At 31.4% G+C, this 19,962-nt stretch overlaps 1 protein-coding gene across 10 annotated transcripts in view; it reads left to right on the top strand.

The window, feature by feature from the left end:
* The window catches only part of LOC126838777 (peripheral plasma membrane protein CASK), a 95,763-nt gene that overhangs the window by 9,194 nt on the left and 66,607 nt on the right, over positions 1–19,962 (top strand). For 7 of the 10 annotated variants that reach the window (XM_050573474.1, XM_050573476.1, XM_050573472.1 and 4 more), the window contains exons 8-14: positions 76–150; positions 701–769; positions 1,905–2,080; positions 2,151–2,273; positions 2,362–2,563; positions 2,950–3,068; positions 3,738–3,920. In XM_050573474.1, coding sequence (XP_050429431.1) covers positions 76–150; positions 701–769; positions 1,905–2,080; positions 2,151–2,273; positions 2,362–2,563; positions 2,950–3,068; positions 3,738–3,920 — 947 coding nt within the window. The remainder of the gene's footprint in view (positions 1–75; positions 151–700; positions 770–1,904; positions 2,081–2,150; positions 2,274–2,361; positions 2,564–2,949; positions 3,069–3,737; positions 3,921–19,962) is intronic. The other 3 variants (XM_050573478.1, XM_050573477.1, XM_050573480.1) reach the window with 3 other exon arrangements.

Genomic DNA, 19,962 nt, shown 5'->3' with positions numbered 1-19,962 from the left:
AGATATGATTTATTTTTATTTTTATTTATTTATTGTTTAATTATTATTATTTATGTTTGCGATACTTTTTTAAAGCAAAAAGTTTTGATGATTTATCCCGACCCAATTTGAGTGCCAATGGACAGGTGTATTTACAGTCAGACAGAGAGGGTAAGAGCACTATAATATTAGTGTGCAATTAAATAACACTGGTGCTGGTTAAAACTAATTCGCTTTCTTCGAGGCTCCCGTACACAATGTTTAATCGGAATCGATAACGGTTTTATGCATTTTAAACTAAACTATAAATACATTTAAAAAATAACCTCACGATATTTAATGTTTTTTTAATTTTAGTCTTGTAATATTAAACCAATTTCATATGAGTCACTTTGAAGCAAAACTGAAATGTAAAGTATTAATTAAAATTTAGAAATTTGATGAATTTTTTCACCTAAATACATTGTAATGTTTCGATAAAATATCTTAAATAATCAAATTAAAACTAAAGAGATAAAATAAAAATGGTTTTAAATTTTAATATATTCAGTAATGTAGTCAATTGGTGCCAAATATACTACTGTCTATCTTCTAATACTACTGTCTGCATGGCTTGTTTTATTAACAAAAATATTCTAGTTAAAAGTTTTTTTCGTTGGTAGGTACGTATATATTTTTTTTCTTTTTAGTTAAATATACCTACACACGTTCATGTTTTTAGTGCACATTCCTAAGATCTATGATAACTTACCGGATTTGGAAAAATTGGAAGTGGCTGAATATCATCACGGTATAGACGATTGATTTGACATGCATCTATTTCACTATGTAGCTGCTAACATTTCTAGATATCAAACTGTATCATAAAAATAGTTAATATGTTGCTTAAAGTCTTAACTTTTTTTATAGTGTGATTGAATACTAATAGTAATTACAGTCGTGATTATTTTTTACTTAATTATTAGTTGAAATAAAATGTGTAACTTGTAACTGAGAATGTACACACAGTGTGTTCCAATCAAAGTTTCAGATATTCCAAGAAAATAGTTATTATTTCGTAGTTATTCTTTTTGAAAATAGTTTTGCTTATATTTTTATTTTACAACGTTTTTAATAATTCCAAGTATTTTACCTTTTTTAGTAATTATGGTAAACAATAAAAAAAAAGGTATCAACAGTTGAAACTAAAATGGTAACATATATCATATATTTGATTAACTTTTTTAATTAAAAATAATGAAATGTGGTCCGGCGAGTTAAAGCTCGCAGATAAATATGAAATGTTCTTGTAAATAGTAATTGCAGTGTATGATATAAAAAAGCCAGCACAATGTGGTTGTCACAGGTTTTTAGGAATTATTATCATTGAAAGAAAGTTACTGAAATCTGCTAAGTCCGATTGCAACAACGTTTTTTCAAAGAAGATGATTTCTTACAAAGACAATTGGATTTATATTACGTTACTGAAAACTGAGCAAAACAAATTGAATTAAAATCACTTAAAAAAACGTATTATAGCGTTTAGAAATAGAATTATAAATTTGGAACTATATCGGCTGTTCTTGATTATGTTTCAGCGCCCAATAATAGCATCCTTTCAGTTATGATTTCTGATCTATAGATTTGCTACACAAAGAAATCAGTTTAGCGGTTTAAGATATATATATATCGTGGTCTAGACACAAAAATAGTAAAAAAAATACCGTTACAGCTCCGCATTGTAGCTTAAATAACAAACCCAAGTAGTGTTTTTGAGTTCTTACTCGTTTAGTCTTTAACAAACCAAACTTTACGGGTTTGTTTTGCACCTATACACTTTTTATTTAACAGCTTCTAACTATACACGTATGAGCTTAACGTTCTGGATGTAATATACACTAACAATCAGTAACAAGTAATAATTAGTATTTATTAACTGTTTGTAGGGCGAATTGGAACACCTCATTTCATGGCACCCGAAGTCGTAGAAAGACAGCAATACGGAAAAGCTGGCGATGTTTGGTCTGCTGGAGTTATTTTACACATATTGCTTACGGGTTTGACGCCATTTCTGGGAACCGGAGATCGTCTGTACCATAACATATGCAAAGCCAAATTAAATGTCAGTAACGGAAGTTAACAGATTAACTATTGATAAGACTTTAATGAACTTCAATTTTTTTTTTTTTCAGTTTAATAGGCCCCACTGGGAATCCATCAGTGAAGCCGCCAAGGACTTGGTGTGTAAAATGCTTTGTTTAGATCCAAAGAAACGTCTTACTATTGAAGAAGTACTTAACCATCGGTGGCTAAGGGTAACATTTGATTTAGTTTGAGCTACATTTGTACACGCGTTACTTGTTAGATTTGTATAGTTAGCTAATATTATTCAATGTGTTGTAGGAAAGGGATAAAAACGCTTCTAAAACACATTTGGTAGAAACTGTGGAACAGTTAAAAATATACAACAGCCGTAGACGACTGCGTGGTGCTGTTATGTCTGCTGTATCGTCATCACGATGGACTTATCAGTCTTCGTTAGACTCCAATTCAAATGCTGTTGATCAGTTTTCTGATTTTGGAGATGACGATACTACCAATTCAGGTTGATAATATTAATATTCTAGTGTGTTATGTCAAGTGGTCTGTACTTTATTGTGGGGGAAAAATATGTATGGTCGATCAAACTAAAATATTGGTATTTGTGTGTATATTTATTGTACAATATAAATCGTCATCACGCAAGCTTAGCGGGCCAACGCTGCCGTCGTGATATGATGGTTTCTAAAGGAATTCACTGCCCTAACTTTAATGCACACTCTTTAAACGGTCCTAATTTGGATTTCTAAAGTCCAAGTGCAAGTATATTAATAAAAATTAGACATTACAAAATGGCAGTTATGTTGAATAACATTTGAAATATATATAATTTTTTTAATTAAATTTTTCAAGTAAAATTTGTAATGTACATAATATTTAATGTTTTTAAAGCCGTCGGGGTTATCCTGAGCTCATTAGATGACATTCAATGTATTCAAGAGGGACTTTCTGATTCGCCACAAATCGTGTTACCGCTATTGGAGGACGATCAGTTGTGTAAACTTTTGAAGGTCGGTATAAAATGATTTTTTTTATTTTTTAAAAACAATGTTTTATTAAGAATGTTTAGTTTATAAATTACTGTATATTAAATAAGTAAAATATGTCTATGGTGCACAGTTGTCATAAGTACATTATTTTGAGGTATTGAGTTTAGTACAGCAACTGTAGATACCAGCAATTTAACCTATATATATATATATATATATTATGTTAAAAGTTTAAATTATAAGATCACTAGATTAGACAAGATAAGTGTAGTATTATAATACAAATATTTGCACTCTATATATTTTACATGTATCTAGAAATTTGTAATTGGGTTTAAATCCAAGTGTTATTTGAGATTTTTGAAGTTGTTAATGACTATTTGCCTTTGTAATTTAGTTCTATTTAAAAGATTATCTAATTAAAAGTATTGTAAATTGCAAAGATTGATAACGTTTTTTTATAGCCTCTCCTTTTTTTTTAATCATTCCCAGAACCACCCCTGCTCTAGGAGTACAATTATTTTGTTCATACGGTATTTAATAATGATTATAATAATCACTGGTTGTATTGTGATCTTTTTTTAACTAGTCACCTCGTTAACTTTAAAATATAATTACAACGATAACTAGATTGTTGTTTTTTAATTTTTTTTTTTAGTTTAATTGTAATTGAAATTTAATTTGTTTTAGCTTTACCATTTTATCAACTTAAGTAGAACTGATGTGGACAAGAAACCTTCAATGCCTGTATCAGAAGATTTAGTCAGCTTGACTCACGATGTTTTAGATATTCTCACTACGTTACCTAATCATTCCAAATCTGCATACGATAGTGTTCAGCTTCGAGACATACTGACGAAACCGTTTATGAAGGTCAGTACAATTTATGTATACTCACTAATGGATTTCAGATGCCAAGAAAATGTTATCTTACAATTTTACACAATTTTTATCCAAAGAACACACTAGAGTACACTAAATTCAATTTTTGTTCTTAAGTTAATGCATGAAATCTTAAATTTTATTTCATTTTATGGCTTTTACAGTGGACATTTTCTGCAATCAAATAAAATTGTTAGGAATGATAGAGGGGGGGGGGGAATAGGTTAGACATGAGAAGACTCTTCACTTTCCATTAAACAAAAAAAGGCTTATTTCAGTATACTCAAGTATTGCTCAACATAATATAAGACTGCAGGGCATGTCCTCTTGGTGTTAAGAACAAAATATGGGCACGTCTCATTTCTAAACTAGGCGATTCAGTTATATTTAATTTTTCTAGTCATTAACATGAAAACAATGAGTGCAACAATGGGACATTAAATAACACTCTGTTGTAATTGTGCAAACGAGCTGTACTTTGGTTTACACAAACTAATTGCGCGTGTAAATAAAAATCGTATGATTGCGCAGTTAAAAAATTAGTACTGAACAAAAAAAAAATAATAATAATCCTTAAATAATTTACTCGGTTTGTTTAGGTGAACCGGTGTAGGTAAACCCACCAAAATGTTGTACAATACCGTTTGTTTGTCTTCTAGCTTACCGTATCACTATATTGACCTATGCATTGTAGATAATGCAAAAGAAGTTTCCTGGGTAGAGATACAAAAAGCACGCTGGGATAGACAGAAAAATAAATTGGCTACCAAAAAAAAAAAGTCTTTAATTACTGAACTAACAGTTAAACATCACAGTTTAACTTTTAAATTTTGCAAAAAATTACCTTTACCTAACTCTTTAATAAGGTACGACGACGTCATATCCCAAAAATAAAAAACCTAGTGCTTTGGTTGTTACTCGTTTCCCATTAAGTCAAAATTCGAAGTCGTTATCGTGGGACATAATTATTTTTAATTAACTTTGAACTAACCTAGGTGTATTGAATTTTACACAGTATAATATAAGGTACAATATAATATGACGGATATTCTTTAATCGTTACTGATGTGGTATACAGTGTAAATCCCTCACAGGATTCTTAACCTGTCGAAAAATATTATGCTACCAGGGCAAGCGCAAGACATATATTTCATTGGGCGCAAAATCGATATCCATTGCCTTAATCCATTTCCACCGGATAAAAAACATTTTATTTCCACAATAAAAAAATAATGAAATTGTTTCACTTAAGCCGAATTAGATTTATGTATACTTTGTTGTATTATGATGTGTACCTACCGTGTAAATCATATTAACAACAAATAATGGATAAATAATATTTTATTTGTTCTAAGTATACTCGTGTTGAAAAAAAGACGTGTTCAACAATAAAAATTATTTACTTAATAAATTAACAAAAACTTAAATCTCGAGATAAATCACAGTGGATGAATTATTTTTTTCACTCGCACGTTTCCCTCGTGTGCTCATTGGTTTTTATCGATGGTAAAATATGTATGACACTTATAATAACTATCTGCAATTCAGTGTATGATAATTCTATTAATTTTCGTCACCTAGTTTACAATAGCTGTTTCAGGCGACAATGGTTTTTTTATAAAATAATGACCGTAATTATAAAAATCTTAATAATGAGCTTGTCATTTTGCGACAGGTCGACAGCGGATAAAAATGTTGTTAATGGAAGAAACTTTTGAAATTCTCAAGGACTTAAAGAAAGAAGTAGACTTATAGACTACCTAAGTGTTTATCGACTGTTGAAAGGGGGCAAAAAAAATGTTTCCATCGCTAGGAACTAAAATGATAAATGTCGTCGAGTTTCAAACTCGGGTGTACCGCGTAACGACATAATTCCACATCCCGAACAGGATAAAGGGATTACAGGGAATGGTCGATGAGGAGGGGAATACATATAAAATATTTTTGTCATATCGTTCATAACACTGCCGTGTCTCCCTCGCCGCCCAAGTGTATATAGTAGTAATAGTTTAATAATACGTGGTTAGAACCATTGATGTCTATTTTCTGTCGACAGTCTGTCAGTCATGTTTGTTTCCCCCCAACGAATTATATACCGGCATATAATAATTATCCTGTCTCCGGCACGACTAAGACACAAGATGAGTTCAACGTGAAGTATCGCTAAATTTTAGAATTAAGAGCACCACAATCTGTTGTACAATATTATGTGTTATTAGCATTTGCGTTCTTGTGACTATAGTCATCACAGATATGTATTTATACATATAATAAACTAGATTGCTAAATAGTGATAAGAACTGATGTCGACGTCGGCCATCTTTGTGGGATTTATGTGCGTATAAAATAATATATATTATATACATGTTTGTGATTCTGTGCTATCAGCTTAACTTTTATTGATAACAGTTATAAACATGTGATAAGGTTCTAATTTCCGCAAAGATGGCGGAAATGGCAACTTCAGCTATCTCTAAATTACCAATGATGTATAATTATTATTATTGGAGTTTGGCCAAGGTAAAATAATATTTTTTATATTACTTTTGAGGGGGGTTTCCTCTTTTAAACGTCTCTACATAAACAGCTGATGTAAGTATCTCCAAAAATGTTTTCTTTTTGTACAATACATATTGCATCGGTGTTCAGTTTAAAATTTCTTTTTTAAAATAAAAATGCTTATGGTGTTAATAAAAAAAAAAAAAAGTGACAAACAAAATTTAGAGCCGTAGCCAGAGTGTACTATCAAGTAAAAACTGTTAAAGTATGTTGGATTGGGGAGGTCACAGGTTTTCAGGGAAGGGGTGAATTTTTTAAATTGTTGACCCAATTAAGTACCCTATTAGGTACGATTATTGATCTATAATCTTTTGACTACATAGACTACTTGAGACCTATATTTTAATTTCTTTTGGTTTATACTTTTAGCAGTATAAGTACGCCGTCGCTGGGATTCGGGGAAATAATGATTATTAATAATAATAATATTTGGATACAATTGAAAAGCAAATAATTTATTTCGAAATGTATTTTCCATGGCATGCCGGGCCAAAATAAACTTGTCGGTTTGGAAATTCGGGGATTATTAAGGGAGAGAAACTTACAAAAGCCATTATTCATTTTTATCAATAATGGGATTATTAAAATTATGTGATGTGCGTTGACAGCAATATTATAATGGATGTTGTCTGGTGTCTAAAAGGTAGGTTATTTTGAAATTGATTTTATTACCACCACGGAAGAATAAGCCACCTTAGTTCTGACGATATTCCGTATTCTAATATATGATATGCATGTAAATTTGATATATTATAAAAACAAAATAAATAGGTCATAGGTATCAAAACTGTGGTTGCCCCTAGTAAAAACTAAAATGTATAGGATAACTCTGTAGCAGGAATCAACTATTCCACTTACTGTTAACACATGACTGACATTGGATAATAACAATACATAACTGATAAAAATGACACAACATGAAACTGGTAAGTATAATAAGTATGCCCCAGAAATAATGCTGGCATGTAGTAATTTTTTTTAAAACACTTATTCTTCTCCTTAATTGTGGGGATAATCAGAGAGAATAGATTGAATGTCTTCTCGCACCCAGTCCAACCATTTCTTCTTCGACATTTATTTTTTTAAATGTCTATTATAATATTATTAGTAAATTGTACAAGCATTATACATCTTGCCATCGACCTAAATAAGTTAATAATTGCATATCGCGTTCATATAATACATTTGCAACAAGATACGTTTGCATCTATAGGGTTTTTGCGATGCGTGTTATTGACCATTGTTATTGAAGTCCGTCATTAAGTCGCCCATTAGCTTTAAAAGCAATAAAAAAATGTAGACCACATTAAGGGGTTTTTTTTTTTTTTTTTGGTGGCACTTCTATTGTACTCTTGCGCTTATTTTTGTAAGTGTACAGTTATTTCTTTTATTAGTTTAAGTTAGAATTACACGGTCGGCTGTGTGTCAGCTCTGAACCGGCCACCCTCGGTAAAACGTTCACAATGGTCCGGTCTAATAATTAACACACCTTCTAGAGTTAACCTGCTTTGTGCATTCGCGTGCCAAGTACACCATCATTACCCGAGGCGACCACCGACCCTTGGAATTCCTTTCTGGGTCATCGTATAGGCGCGTCTGGACCTTTCCGTCAACTAATTAATAAAGCAAACATGTGTAGCATACGACGGACCTGATCAAGCATTCATGAGGTTGTCGGTATCATATCTGCACTCTTGTAGCGCTTAATGAAAACCGCCATTACGCGTGCGCCTGCTGCCCCTATATTATACAGACAAGAACGGGAGGTAAAATAGAAGGAAACGAGGGAATGTGATCCATATAGTAGTATCCTAGCACATAGTCTCCGCCCTCAACAATAACCGTTGGTGACACATAACAAGCCATATCTCCGGGGACCTACGACATAGGTTATCATGGGAAATCTACCAGGGGTTGTAATTTTTACATATAAAACACACAAATCATTTTTTAACGGTTTTTTTTTCAACGCGTTACACGTCACTAGAAAAAAAAAATCATCGCAAGTTTTAGAAAATAATAATATAAAAAAACCTATAAAGATTCACTGGAATATTTTTCCGGTCGTATATCTTGAATTTTATAATATGATTTAATAATATAATTATATATATGTATGTATGTATTCAAGACAACCCGCTTTTCTTGATCTGTAATTGAATACAATAAGGCTTACAATGTATACTCTATATATATAGCCATCGGAATGCTATTTTTTTTAAGCCAATCCGATATATAGGTAGCAACCAGGAGGTATATACCGATTCGTACAACTTTAATTTTTAAGTAAGATCTGATATATGTATGTTATTATAAAACCGTTATTTTGCTTTGGCTTGTTTTCTCGATAGAACGGAAATAGTTCGTAGTTATTTATACTTGTGTGTGTGGCGTTACTTAACAAATACAATATTAGCCAACACAAACGACCTAGTGAAGAGAAGAAAAGTTTCTAGGCCACCGCCGTCGTCGTCTCGGACGGAAATGAGTTTTGTTTTGAATTGGATCGTCTTGCTCGTTTTTTTTTTTTGCATTTGTACATTTTATTTTAAACGTTACCAATTGGATTCTCTTATAGTTTTGTTAGAACTCGGTCGTAATCTGCTCACTGCAGTAAATCTCAAGAAAATGTATATACTTTTATTGTCTTAAGCGCGTTGGCCACAAAATTCAAGTATAATTTATTCTTGGCTATATTATATTATGTTACAACGGTATTCTAACGTGTATCATGTTATACAGGTTTGTCCATGCAGAAATCGTTCAGCTGTTTTAGGAAATATATCAATGTAAAAACCAGTGTAGCCTTTGTAATTAAAGCATTGAACCGATTAAAACAAAAAAGTCAAACACTTGACCTTAGTTTGTGTGCTCTGGAATATTTTACTTTACAGCAAAACATTATAGTATTCTTTTTTTCAGTTATTTTTTTTTGCCAAATACCACGTGTTAGTTAAAACTTTCAGAAAAAACTGATGCGAACAAATAATTCGGAATCCTAATTAGTTTTAAAATTCCAAAAACGACCACCGGTGCTAGCTGCGAATCTGATGGTAATATTAATAAATGAATATCCAACGGTTAAAATAAAGGAAATACTTTTTGTGTTTTATCGATAAGTACCTTTATGGATTAAAAACGGTCGGTTATGTGTCGGTGTTCCTCGGCGACCGTAAAACTTGTCCCCCAAGATTTACGGACGGTTTTTTTTTTATATATAAAAGAAAATTGGCTTAGCACGACCCACCCGACGATCCACCACTTTCCTTTACTAACGACCACTCGCACCGTGGTTAGGTGTTAATCGAAATAGTAGGTCGTGGAAGACCCGCACTCCGAAACCTTTTTGTTGGCCAAGACGTTTCTTATAAATATGATTAATATATATATATATATATATATATATAGATATAATGTGTCTTCCGGTAAAGTATAATGATATAACATGGTCACTACTCGCAGCAAAGTCTTGTGACACGTGCGACTTTAGCGGAATTTACCTTTTTTTATTTTTTCTTCTTTGGTCTGGTGACAAATGTATTTTTTTGTCGGCTTAACACTTCATTACCGGAGCTATCTGTTGGGACTGAATTATTGCCTATCTTGAAGAAAAAAAAATAAGAATTATTTACTTGTATGTATCTTGTCCGTTAGCCATGAATGGGGGGTTGTGCTTGGCAATATTACAATAATACACCAGGCTTAGTTGTCGACGGGTAATACAATCAATTAGATTGATCAGAAACAAATTGGCATTTAAGTATTATCAGTTGGTGCTTGTATATGGCAAGGGGTGGTACTAATTATAACAAGAAAATAACTCTTATTGATTGTGGGCTGTTACTATAATGTGACGTCCCAAAAAATTAAGAAATCGTTCAAGATTTTATAAGTTGTGTTACCAATAAAATATGTCTGTACGATGGCTGTGGCTAAAACGAAACGTCTCGGCTTCGGGTCTCGTGAGATCTAGAACGCCATTTTTTTTTGTGGCTTTTATTTCTTGTTTTTTTAATGTCAACAAACATGACACACTTGACCGAAAAGAGTAAGTTGACCGCGAGATGACAATTTTTTTTTTAAACATTCAGACGCTGTAGCCGCGGCGGTTGAAGGTGAAAAATAGTATTTATAGCTTAGAAACGATCTTGCCAGTTTTGTAGATTGAAAAATAACTTTTCTTATGAAATGTATAATATCTATTGTAACGGTCTTGAAGTTTGAACGTACGTATAGTGCAGTATGAGGCGCATTACTTGGTATTGATTGTCGCAAAACTGCCAAACAGACGTTATGTATTTAGTTACATTCTTTAATTGTATTTTCATCATATAAATTTCATTTCTACAAATTAAAAACTATAAAACGCTATAATACCATTTATGTATTTATTAATTACCATATCATATTTGAAAATGTCTGATTTTATTACTGTGTCACACATTAATGTAATTACATCAACGAAAACATGGTGTTAAATATTTAATTATGAATTCTACGATTTCGCAAGGAATAATAATAATTATATTATTGTTCTAGAAATAATAATTATTTGAAGTATAAAAGCAATACCGGGTAGTATTGCTTTAAACGTGAGCTTAATTTACATTATTTAAACCAACTTACCTAATTCAAAATTGTTCTTAGAAAACCCTAACGTGCTAATGAATTTGTTACATCACGTTTAATATTATATTATTACATTTATGGTATACTTAGAAGTTTTGCCTGAAGCTTATAAATAAATGTATACTGTATGAAATTAATTAGTTCCTAGCTCATATCGTCGAGAATTTCAATTAGCTTTGTAAACGATTTCTATGTTCGTTCTATTTAAACTACTGTTTATATCTATTTGAATGCGTGTTTGGTTATATTTATCAGTGTCTCAGTGTAAAAGATATACCTCGACCTTTTGTCCCATTTTCTTCTACCGCGTTCAGCACATAAAATAATTACAGAAGAACGTGCTGCAATCATCTCTTATGATAAGATGAAACGAAATCCTGTATATTTACGGCCACGGATTTTCTTTTAGGTAGGCCTGTAGTATCCTTCTTTCTTATATTATTTAGGGTACTATTATTAGGTACTCCCACAGGGAAAAAGCTCCAATCGATTGTAATCGTCACGTAGGAGGTTAAATTGGGTAAGCTCGGGCTGGTCTCTAGTTTTGCAATCTATTTATAATAATAATAATTTATTTAATTATAAATATTAATAAGGGTGATATTTTTTTATAATTGTATTCACTGGTTAAACAATTTTTTTTAGTATTTTCGAATATTTTTATATTGTTATTGAACATTTCATATCACCATCATTTGTGATATTTATTATCAAAAAATTCCCCAATAAACATGAACAAACCTAAGTAATGTTGCCCTTCTTAAATGGACTAGCTATACATACTACAACACTAACATAAACTACATTTTTCTCCCACATAATTAACCGGGGCGACAGGCTGAATTCTTCATCATTATTCATTTAGTGTGAACCCTGGGTCATTTGGCAAATGAGTTAACGAACCGATAATGGAAAACAAGAAGTATGACCCTTAAACGAGTCACCCTCGTCCTGTGGGATTAAATCCTCATCGGTGTCTTAAACACTCAAAGCCCAATAGCCCGGCGGAAATCTTTCACAAACAGGCAGCTTTTTCCCGGCCAAATTCCCAAAAGTGCTCCTCGAACAAAATCTAGTTATTTTCTCAGCTTCACAGAAAACATTTAATCATGGATATGTTATCTCTTATCACTTAACTTAATTCAATTATCTTTTATTTCTTATCACTCATCTATAATCTTTTATCTCTAACTGAAAGTGAAAGTATAACTCGAATATGGCAAAATTCAATAACAATAACATATCCATGTTAAAAACATTTTGCACATTATTTGAATGTGATCAGAAATCGCCGTTCTTCCCACATTCTAAAATAATTTTTTTTTAATAATAATAATTAATTAGTGATCCAAAAAGTATTATATTTTAACAAAACACAATTTTGTCTTCGCCTGTTAATCACAAAATAAATCACAATAGGTATTTTTTTTCAACGACAGCGTACAACAGATAATAATATGGTGTTGGAGTACCTACTCGAGTGTTATCGACAAGCGATTTATTATTAAAAAAAACAGCGGCTCGAAACACGAGTGCATGTAGGTATATTAAAAATACACGAAAGGGCGTTAGCCATTAATATGTACTTAACGATGAATGTTGTAATAAAACTCGACGCTATTCGATTAACTCAGCGCAGTGGATTAACAATAAAATATGTATAACGAATGCGTAGAAAACATGATTGTTACCGCGTAATTTGTATTTTATGATACTTGCGTTTGGCCCTTAATAAACATTTCAAGTTCAGTCGAATCGCTGAAGTTATGCAATACCGACGTGCTATAATTGAAAAAACATGTATGTATGATAGGATCCAAGAAAAGTTATGATTTTTCAACAAGAGTGGAAAAAACGAATATTTGTATTCTATAGTGAATTTAATTAACCTATTTGGAATTCAAATATAATTACGCAATTTATAAATACACACACTAGTACAAAATTGTGTTGGAAAAATAAACAGTCTGTTCTGGTCTACTAAAAACATGTTTTCAAGTTGTGAGTGGATTAGAAATTAAAAAAATTAGAAATATTTCCGTTTTTTCAAAGCTATTAATGCCAGCCTATTGTGATGTTTAATGTTCAAACTTATAAGAATACAAAAATCCTGATTTTCAAAAAAACCTGTTTTATTTTTACCAATTAAAAAGTCTTATTAATATGAAATTATACAACATAAAGTGCAGTACTAGTAAAAAAAAAAATTAAATATGTTTCTATACTATATATTTTAGTATAATTTTCAAAACTTTGAACAATTTCATCTTCATCCTTTATACGTAGAACAACTATGGACCTCATTTTTACTATTTTTAATTAAAACAAATATTTTAATAACAACTAAAACGTAATAAATCCTGAACATGGAATTTATTATGAACGGTATTTCGCCATGTTGGAAAAAATGTAATTATTTTTTGCAGGAATTTGAGATAAACAAAAAAATATATATTTATATATAACGTGGCATAGATATTTTTGAAACGGCCGTAAAAGTTTTGCACTTTACAAGTTTAATGATGAAAAAATGTATTAAACTTTATTTTTGCGATTAGTAATAGGTACACTACTTGTATGATTACTACACGAATGAACAGGGATTTGAAGTGTTTGTTAGGTACTATTTGACGGTTGAAGGCATTTTCTGTGTTTTTTTTTTTTTTTTTTATTAAACTCTATCATACATTTGCCGAACAGTATTTTTTTTTACTTTCACCGTTTTTTTTCTAAATGAAAAGACAAATGGAAATTTGTTGTCGACCTAACGAGTGCGGCCTATTAAGTAAACGAGTTCATTGTGGTGTGCCGAGTGATAATTTCGTTTGATTATTGTTAACAACAAAAGCCGCAGAGTTAAATTTAATTAGCCGCTTATAACTTGGGCTGCTTTAATCGACCTTAAGGACACTTCTCTTGAAGACATTTATAGGTCACTAGGTTAGCACTGTGGTCCGCTGTATAATGGTCAGCGCTGTCGAGTCTCGGAAAATAACATTTTCATAAAGTTTTCAACGCTTAAATAAATAACAGTCGCTCTGGTTTTTATTTATTTTTTTCGTTTATTTTTTATTCAAGAAACAGAATTCCGTTATGATTAAATGTCACGGCGGCAAGGGTTTCTTTTTTGCTTTTGTGGTCTCTTTATTTTTTTCAATTACACGGGTTCTGTCGTCCGGCTAGTTGGCGCAGGTAGGTTTAAAGAATACATATTTTCAAGTAGAAACTTTACCCAGGGTGTTGGTAAAAGGAACCGTTGACATTTTAATGGGTTTTTTTTTTATTTTTACATTACACCATTTTATTTTTTCCTATGAAGAACGGCTGTCAATTATTTTTTACACTAACGGCCGGCATTTGGTTAGTACTAGTGCTTGTGATTTTAAACGTGTAATTATAAATACACGTGTATTTAAAAAATGTATTTTGTCAAAAATGTTAGTTTGAGTTAACGTATTTACACAATTATACTTGTGTTTGAGTTCGTATAATTAAATAGACGTGATATTAAACGTAAAACTAAAATTAATAACAAAAAAAATTTTTTTTGAATACACGTATTTATAATTACACGTGTATATACACGTGTATGTTAATTACACGTGTTTCACCTGTAATCGAATACACGTGTAATAAGGACCTCTAGTTAGTACACAAATAAAACAAAACGTCGATGGGTTTTTTTTTGTTAAAAAGTTATTAAAAGGTTTTTGGTATATTTTCCCAGTGTGTTCAATAGGGTAATGTCCGTTTTTTTAATGGTAATTTTTTATTGCGGCCGTTTCGCTTTGTAATATAACCGGTGAAATCATAATAATGTAATATTATATAGTCTATAGAAATGCACACGGTAATATAGTAGTTCTTTAATAAGTCCTTTGTTTTATGTAATGACTTTTTTATTATTTTTTTTTTAATAGTACAATTGGATAACTTTTATTCCGACTTTATGTCTATTATTACTTTATAGTTTTAACTGTTTTTCATTTTTCATAAATAACATTTCCAAGTATATAAAATCTAAAAAAATAAGAATGCTCGAAATTCGACATTTTCTCGACGAATTTTTATCAACTATTTTAGAACTTAAACGAGTGTTTTTTTAACAAATCAAACTTGCCTGACTAAGTCACTGCTTTTTATCTAATTGTTTAAACTTTTTCAAATAGTGTAAATGTAAAATTACATTGTTGTGTAATTGTATTGGAAAATTACAAAACAAATATATGTATTTATACATTTATCATTGATATAATATAGTCATTAACACACTATTTGACTATTGCCGGGCTGTATGAATACTAACTCATTAAAAGTAGTTTGAAAAAAATCATTAAACACAGTTATTCATTTGCACACTTGATTTATATGTTATTTCACTGGGTTTCCTCTGTTTATTTATTCCAGGTGTCTACAGTTCACAAGTCGTTTCAATCGTTTCTACCGCTGTTTGTAACAAGCCCCTTCGGCCTTTTAAGAATTTACGTTACGACCTGAGACGTAATGATGAGATTATATTCTTTCTTTGTTCTACAACTTTGGCAATTTTCTCTTGGGATCGTGTAGCAACCGCACACGTGCGTGTCTCCCTTATGATTTTGATTTTCCGACCGCGGCTCGTGCTTGCAATGTTAATAGAACGATGACACACGATGTACTCTTAAGTGCTAGCCGTGGTTGCAATTTTTTTCCCACACAAAAACCTCATCATCATCATTGCACTCTGTGTCTTATTTTCTATGTATGTATGTATTTGGTGTATGTAACAACCATTGGCACGTGTGCCTGAAGAGTTATCATGACACTTACGATATATAGAGAGCAGCCCCAAGGGATGTTCAGGCTAATAACATGTTCTTACCGAACTTGTCTCAGACGACATTTGCAGCTGTTATAATTATAACTATACAAATTGCAGAATGAAATTTTTCGATTTGCATAGATTACACTGTCAATTCGTCTTGAGTATATATACCTAGGTATTCTGTGTACAGCTTTTAATACAATAGAAATAGGCTCCTGAAGTATATATTATACTGTTTTTGACAGTAAAAGGACCCTAAGGTCCCCTCAGCTAGTGATAAAGTAAAACTCAATAACGTTCCGGTGTAAATAATGCTATTAAACCATTATTGTGTAGCTGGTGTAATAAAATTGATTGTTTTTCCTCGTCGATAATTTAGCTACCCGTTTAACAACCTAATATAATATTGTCTTAGTAAAATCGTATAAAACGACCCAGCACACTTGAAAAAAGCTACATAATGTAATTACCGTTGAAAATGCTATTATACAAAGAACTTTTAATTACTCGCATTTACGGTGGATGTCGAACGCCATTAAAATAATATAGGCGTAAAGACAAAATGAAATAACAATGCAAAGTTAAGTATCCGACAGTTGAGGAGGTTATATTGTATTATGAGCTGAGCTGTAATGGAATGTATAAGTATTGATTTGGCACAATATTTTTTTATATTTTGCTGAAAAAGTGTAGAATGATAAATGCATGCTGTATTTTTTTTTAAATTAAATTTTTCGAGTTTTTTTTCTTTAAATTTAAATTTCCTCCGTTTAATCTCTTCTTCTGTTTAATACTCAACCGTAGGTAAGTCTTAATTTCCTGTCAAGCAATATTAAGCGACGTTGAAAACTTTTAAAAAACTATTGTATCGATAAACTTTAAATTACAACTTTTTCGATTTTAGTCACTGCTTACAGAAAGAAACACAAATCGGTAATGTGAGGGTTTATGGTCCAGTTTTTAAAATAAAAACGCGAAAAGCACTGGTTGAGTTTTTTTTCTTTTTTTTAGTGAAATCTTCATTCTAGTAGAGTGATATACCTACTATGTATTGTTTGTAGTAGTAGGTATTGTTGTTTGTTAAACAATGTAAAACACGGTTTTATATCCGCCATCTTCGTTTATTGGTTTTAATGAACAATTGTCGGTTATGTACAATTAAGATAATTAATGTTCCCATTTGGCCAACTCTCAAATCCGCCTTCACAAAAGCTTCTCAATATCTAACTGGGCTTAAATTAATATTTCATTTTTTTTTTCATTGTGTTTTCATGTAATGTGAAATCTAAATTTTCCTTTTTAGTTTAGTGATTATTTCTTTGGAATATTATCTCTGTTCTACTGTTTTTACCTTTCCCATATTTCTCAGCCTATTTTTTAGTTAGGCATGGTGGTATTAATCGAACTTTGGTGGGTATTATTATAAGAATAGTCCACATTTTGTTTAGCCAAGAAAACGTATACACTCCAGGTAATTTAAGATAACCCTTTTTTTTTTGCCTATGATGGTTTAGTTTTGTTCAAATTTATAACAGTATACTCCGACCTTTCTTTGAGCTTACCAGAATTGTGCAAAATCCCTTTTAGCATATTATTACAAGGCAAATATTCATCCATATTGCTATCGCAAGTTCCTCGGCTAGGTATTTGTTTTGCAGCTCGCGTGATTGTGTTTCATATAGATTTGATGACTACAGTCAATACCGTTCGTTCCGAATTACTTACTTAAAGTACTTATTCTTATCTATCATCACTGACGTAGAGTTATTAAGATAATTATAAATCTGATGTAGGCATCAATAGACAATGTTAATAATAGTAACTTCCACCACTCATTACAGAAATTAAATACACAGTATAGAGCTTTAACATAATTTAATGCACTATACTCGGCAACAAAGAAATCAAAAAGGCGACCGACAGTGTGCCCGCTTTAAATAAAAATAAATACTTTTTTTAAAAAGCTATTAAACACTGCACAGTATATAATCTTTATCAACCATACAGATCAATAGATAAATTCGAATTTCATATGATAATATGTTTTGTAACACATGGTCGTCGCAGTAGTGAAGCAAATCAAAAATATGTACCAGAGAAATTTAATCTCGTCATTCTGGTCACACTGCAGCTAGTCTTTTCGCTTACTTCATAATATTTTTGGAACGAAGTTCCTTATCGCGGGTTGGCGAGGGGACTTATTTTACTAATTATTGCGGCTTCTTAACTTATTCGCACTAAACACATGCTATCATTGCTAATTTATCAAAAGTAGTAATCAACCAGAAGTTGTTTATATTAGACCATTATCTTACAAAAAAAATAAGTAATTTGACTTTTTTTCTCTCGTGTGGTCTTAGTCCTTCTGTTTTTACTTTATTATAGCATACATATTATTATATGTTAGTTCATCTCTATAATATCTTGACTATATGAAAATATTTCCAGAATTTATGAGACGCTAATAAATTCAATTTATAATGTTTAATAGGTAATATTTTATTATTTGATAATGTTTAATTATGATAACATTCAACTATCACGTTTATTAACGTTTGTCAAGTATTAATTTTTGGTTTCTGTTTTGTTGTTTCAGGTGAGTGAACTATTTATTTAGGTATTAACAATAATACTAGTACTATTACACCGCGGCTAATTAAAAGAAGTAAGTTGAAAGTTTATTCAAAAGTACGTGAGTTAATCGACTATGTTATTTGACATTTATAACAGTCAAAAAGCGGGTATGATTTGTGGTTCTAGACAAATACAATGTATTAGCATATGTTTAGATGAATAGCCAAAAAATATGAACTCTTTTTAAAACTTGTAGCAGTGAACAAAGGCATCGCTTTTGAGACTTGCAAGCAGAGTTCGGTATTTTTTATCCGAATAACTAATTTATTCGAATGATGAACCAAATCTATAGATCAAGATGATTTATTCAAATAAAACAAATTGATTAGACGATCATTCGAATAAAAAAATTGTTTAAATAATTATTTAGATAAAAAAAAACATTATGTTAATAATTCCCAACTCTGCTTGCAAGGATGACTTGGTATCTCAATCAGATCAAGTCAGGATCGTTTATGCGTGTGTTTTATAAAAATATAAATAAAAAGATACAGAACGGGCACTTCTCTGTATACATTCTGATGGTGCGTTTTTTAAATGTTTTTTTTTCGTTTCAATTTTTTTATAACGACCTCATCGCCTACAACTCGTCCGATGGGATAATATATTTATTTCCTCCTACTGCTCCTCCCCTCTCTGGGCTGTGTTTTACTTTCCCCTTTGGATATTTTATTATAATATACCGTAATATTCTCAGTATTCGTATTATTAACATTTTGTTCGCTACTTATTTCCAACCCAATTCCATATTATTATCAGTTTGTTAGCCCCGGACTGCGCGCCTAAAGGAGGAATTCTTAATATCGATTCGCGCTATTAAAAAATGTTACAGCCAAGGAGACACGCCGCCGCCGCTTTTTGTTGTACACATTTCGCCGGAGAAGACTGTTAGTTTTAATTTAAAAAATTTACCGTTTTCGTATATTTTAAATATGACTTTTCCAAAGTATTTCGCGTCCGGCACGTTTGCTGTTCGTCCCACGCCTTAAGCTGTAACTCGCCCCTACCCTCCCCTCTTGTGCTTAATCCTCATTATGTGCTCCGAATTTCGTATCAACACTCGACGGCGGTACCTCGTCGCCTTTCTTTATATTTGTTATTTCCATAATTAAAACCGTAGTCGCCGCTTGTATAGTGCCCTCCGCGCCCATTAATTAGCATTAAACAAATTTGAAAAATCAACGGCCCTGTATTTTTTCTTACCGTTCCAATTAAAATAACTCCAAAGCGGATATTGTCGATCGAGGACTAATAATTATTTAAATGTACAAAAATTCAACTACTCTACACGCACAGAGCAATCGCGTTTTCATAGGACAATGTTCGGTTTAAGGTTTTTGTATTGTTAAAAAGAGAACTCAATACTGTAATCTCCAAAAATCAAATTGTCGAGAAAATTATTTTTTT

The sequence above is a fragment of the Adelges cooleyi genome, unplaced genomic scaffold, assembly GCF_023614345.1.
Source record: "Adelges cooleyi isolate 19-005CV unplaced genomic scaffold, UGA_ACOO_1.1 ACOO_flye_CR_arks_rails_tigmint_CR_PRNA_30, whole genome shotgun sequence".
Lineage (NCBI taxonomy): Eukaryota > Metazoa > Arthropoda > Insecta > Hemiptera > Adelgidae > Adelges > Adelges cooleyi.
Note: the sequence above shows the minus strand (reverse complement) of the source record. Positions and strands in the feature narration are given on the sequence as shown.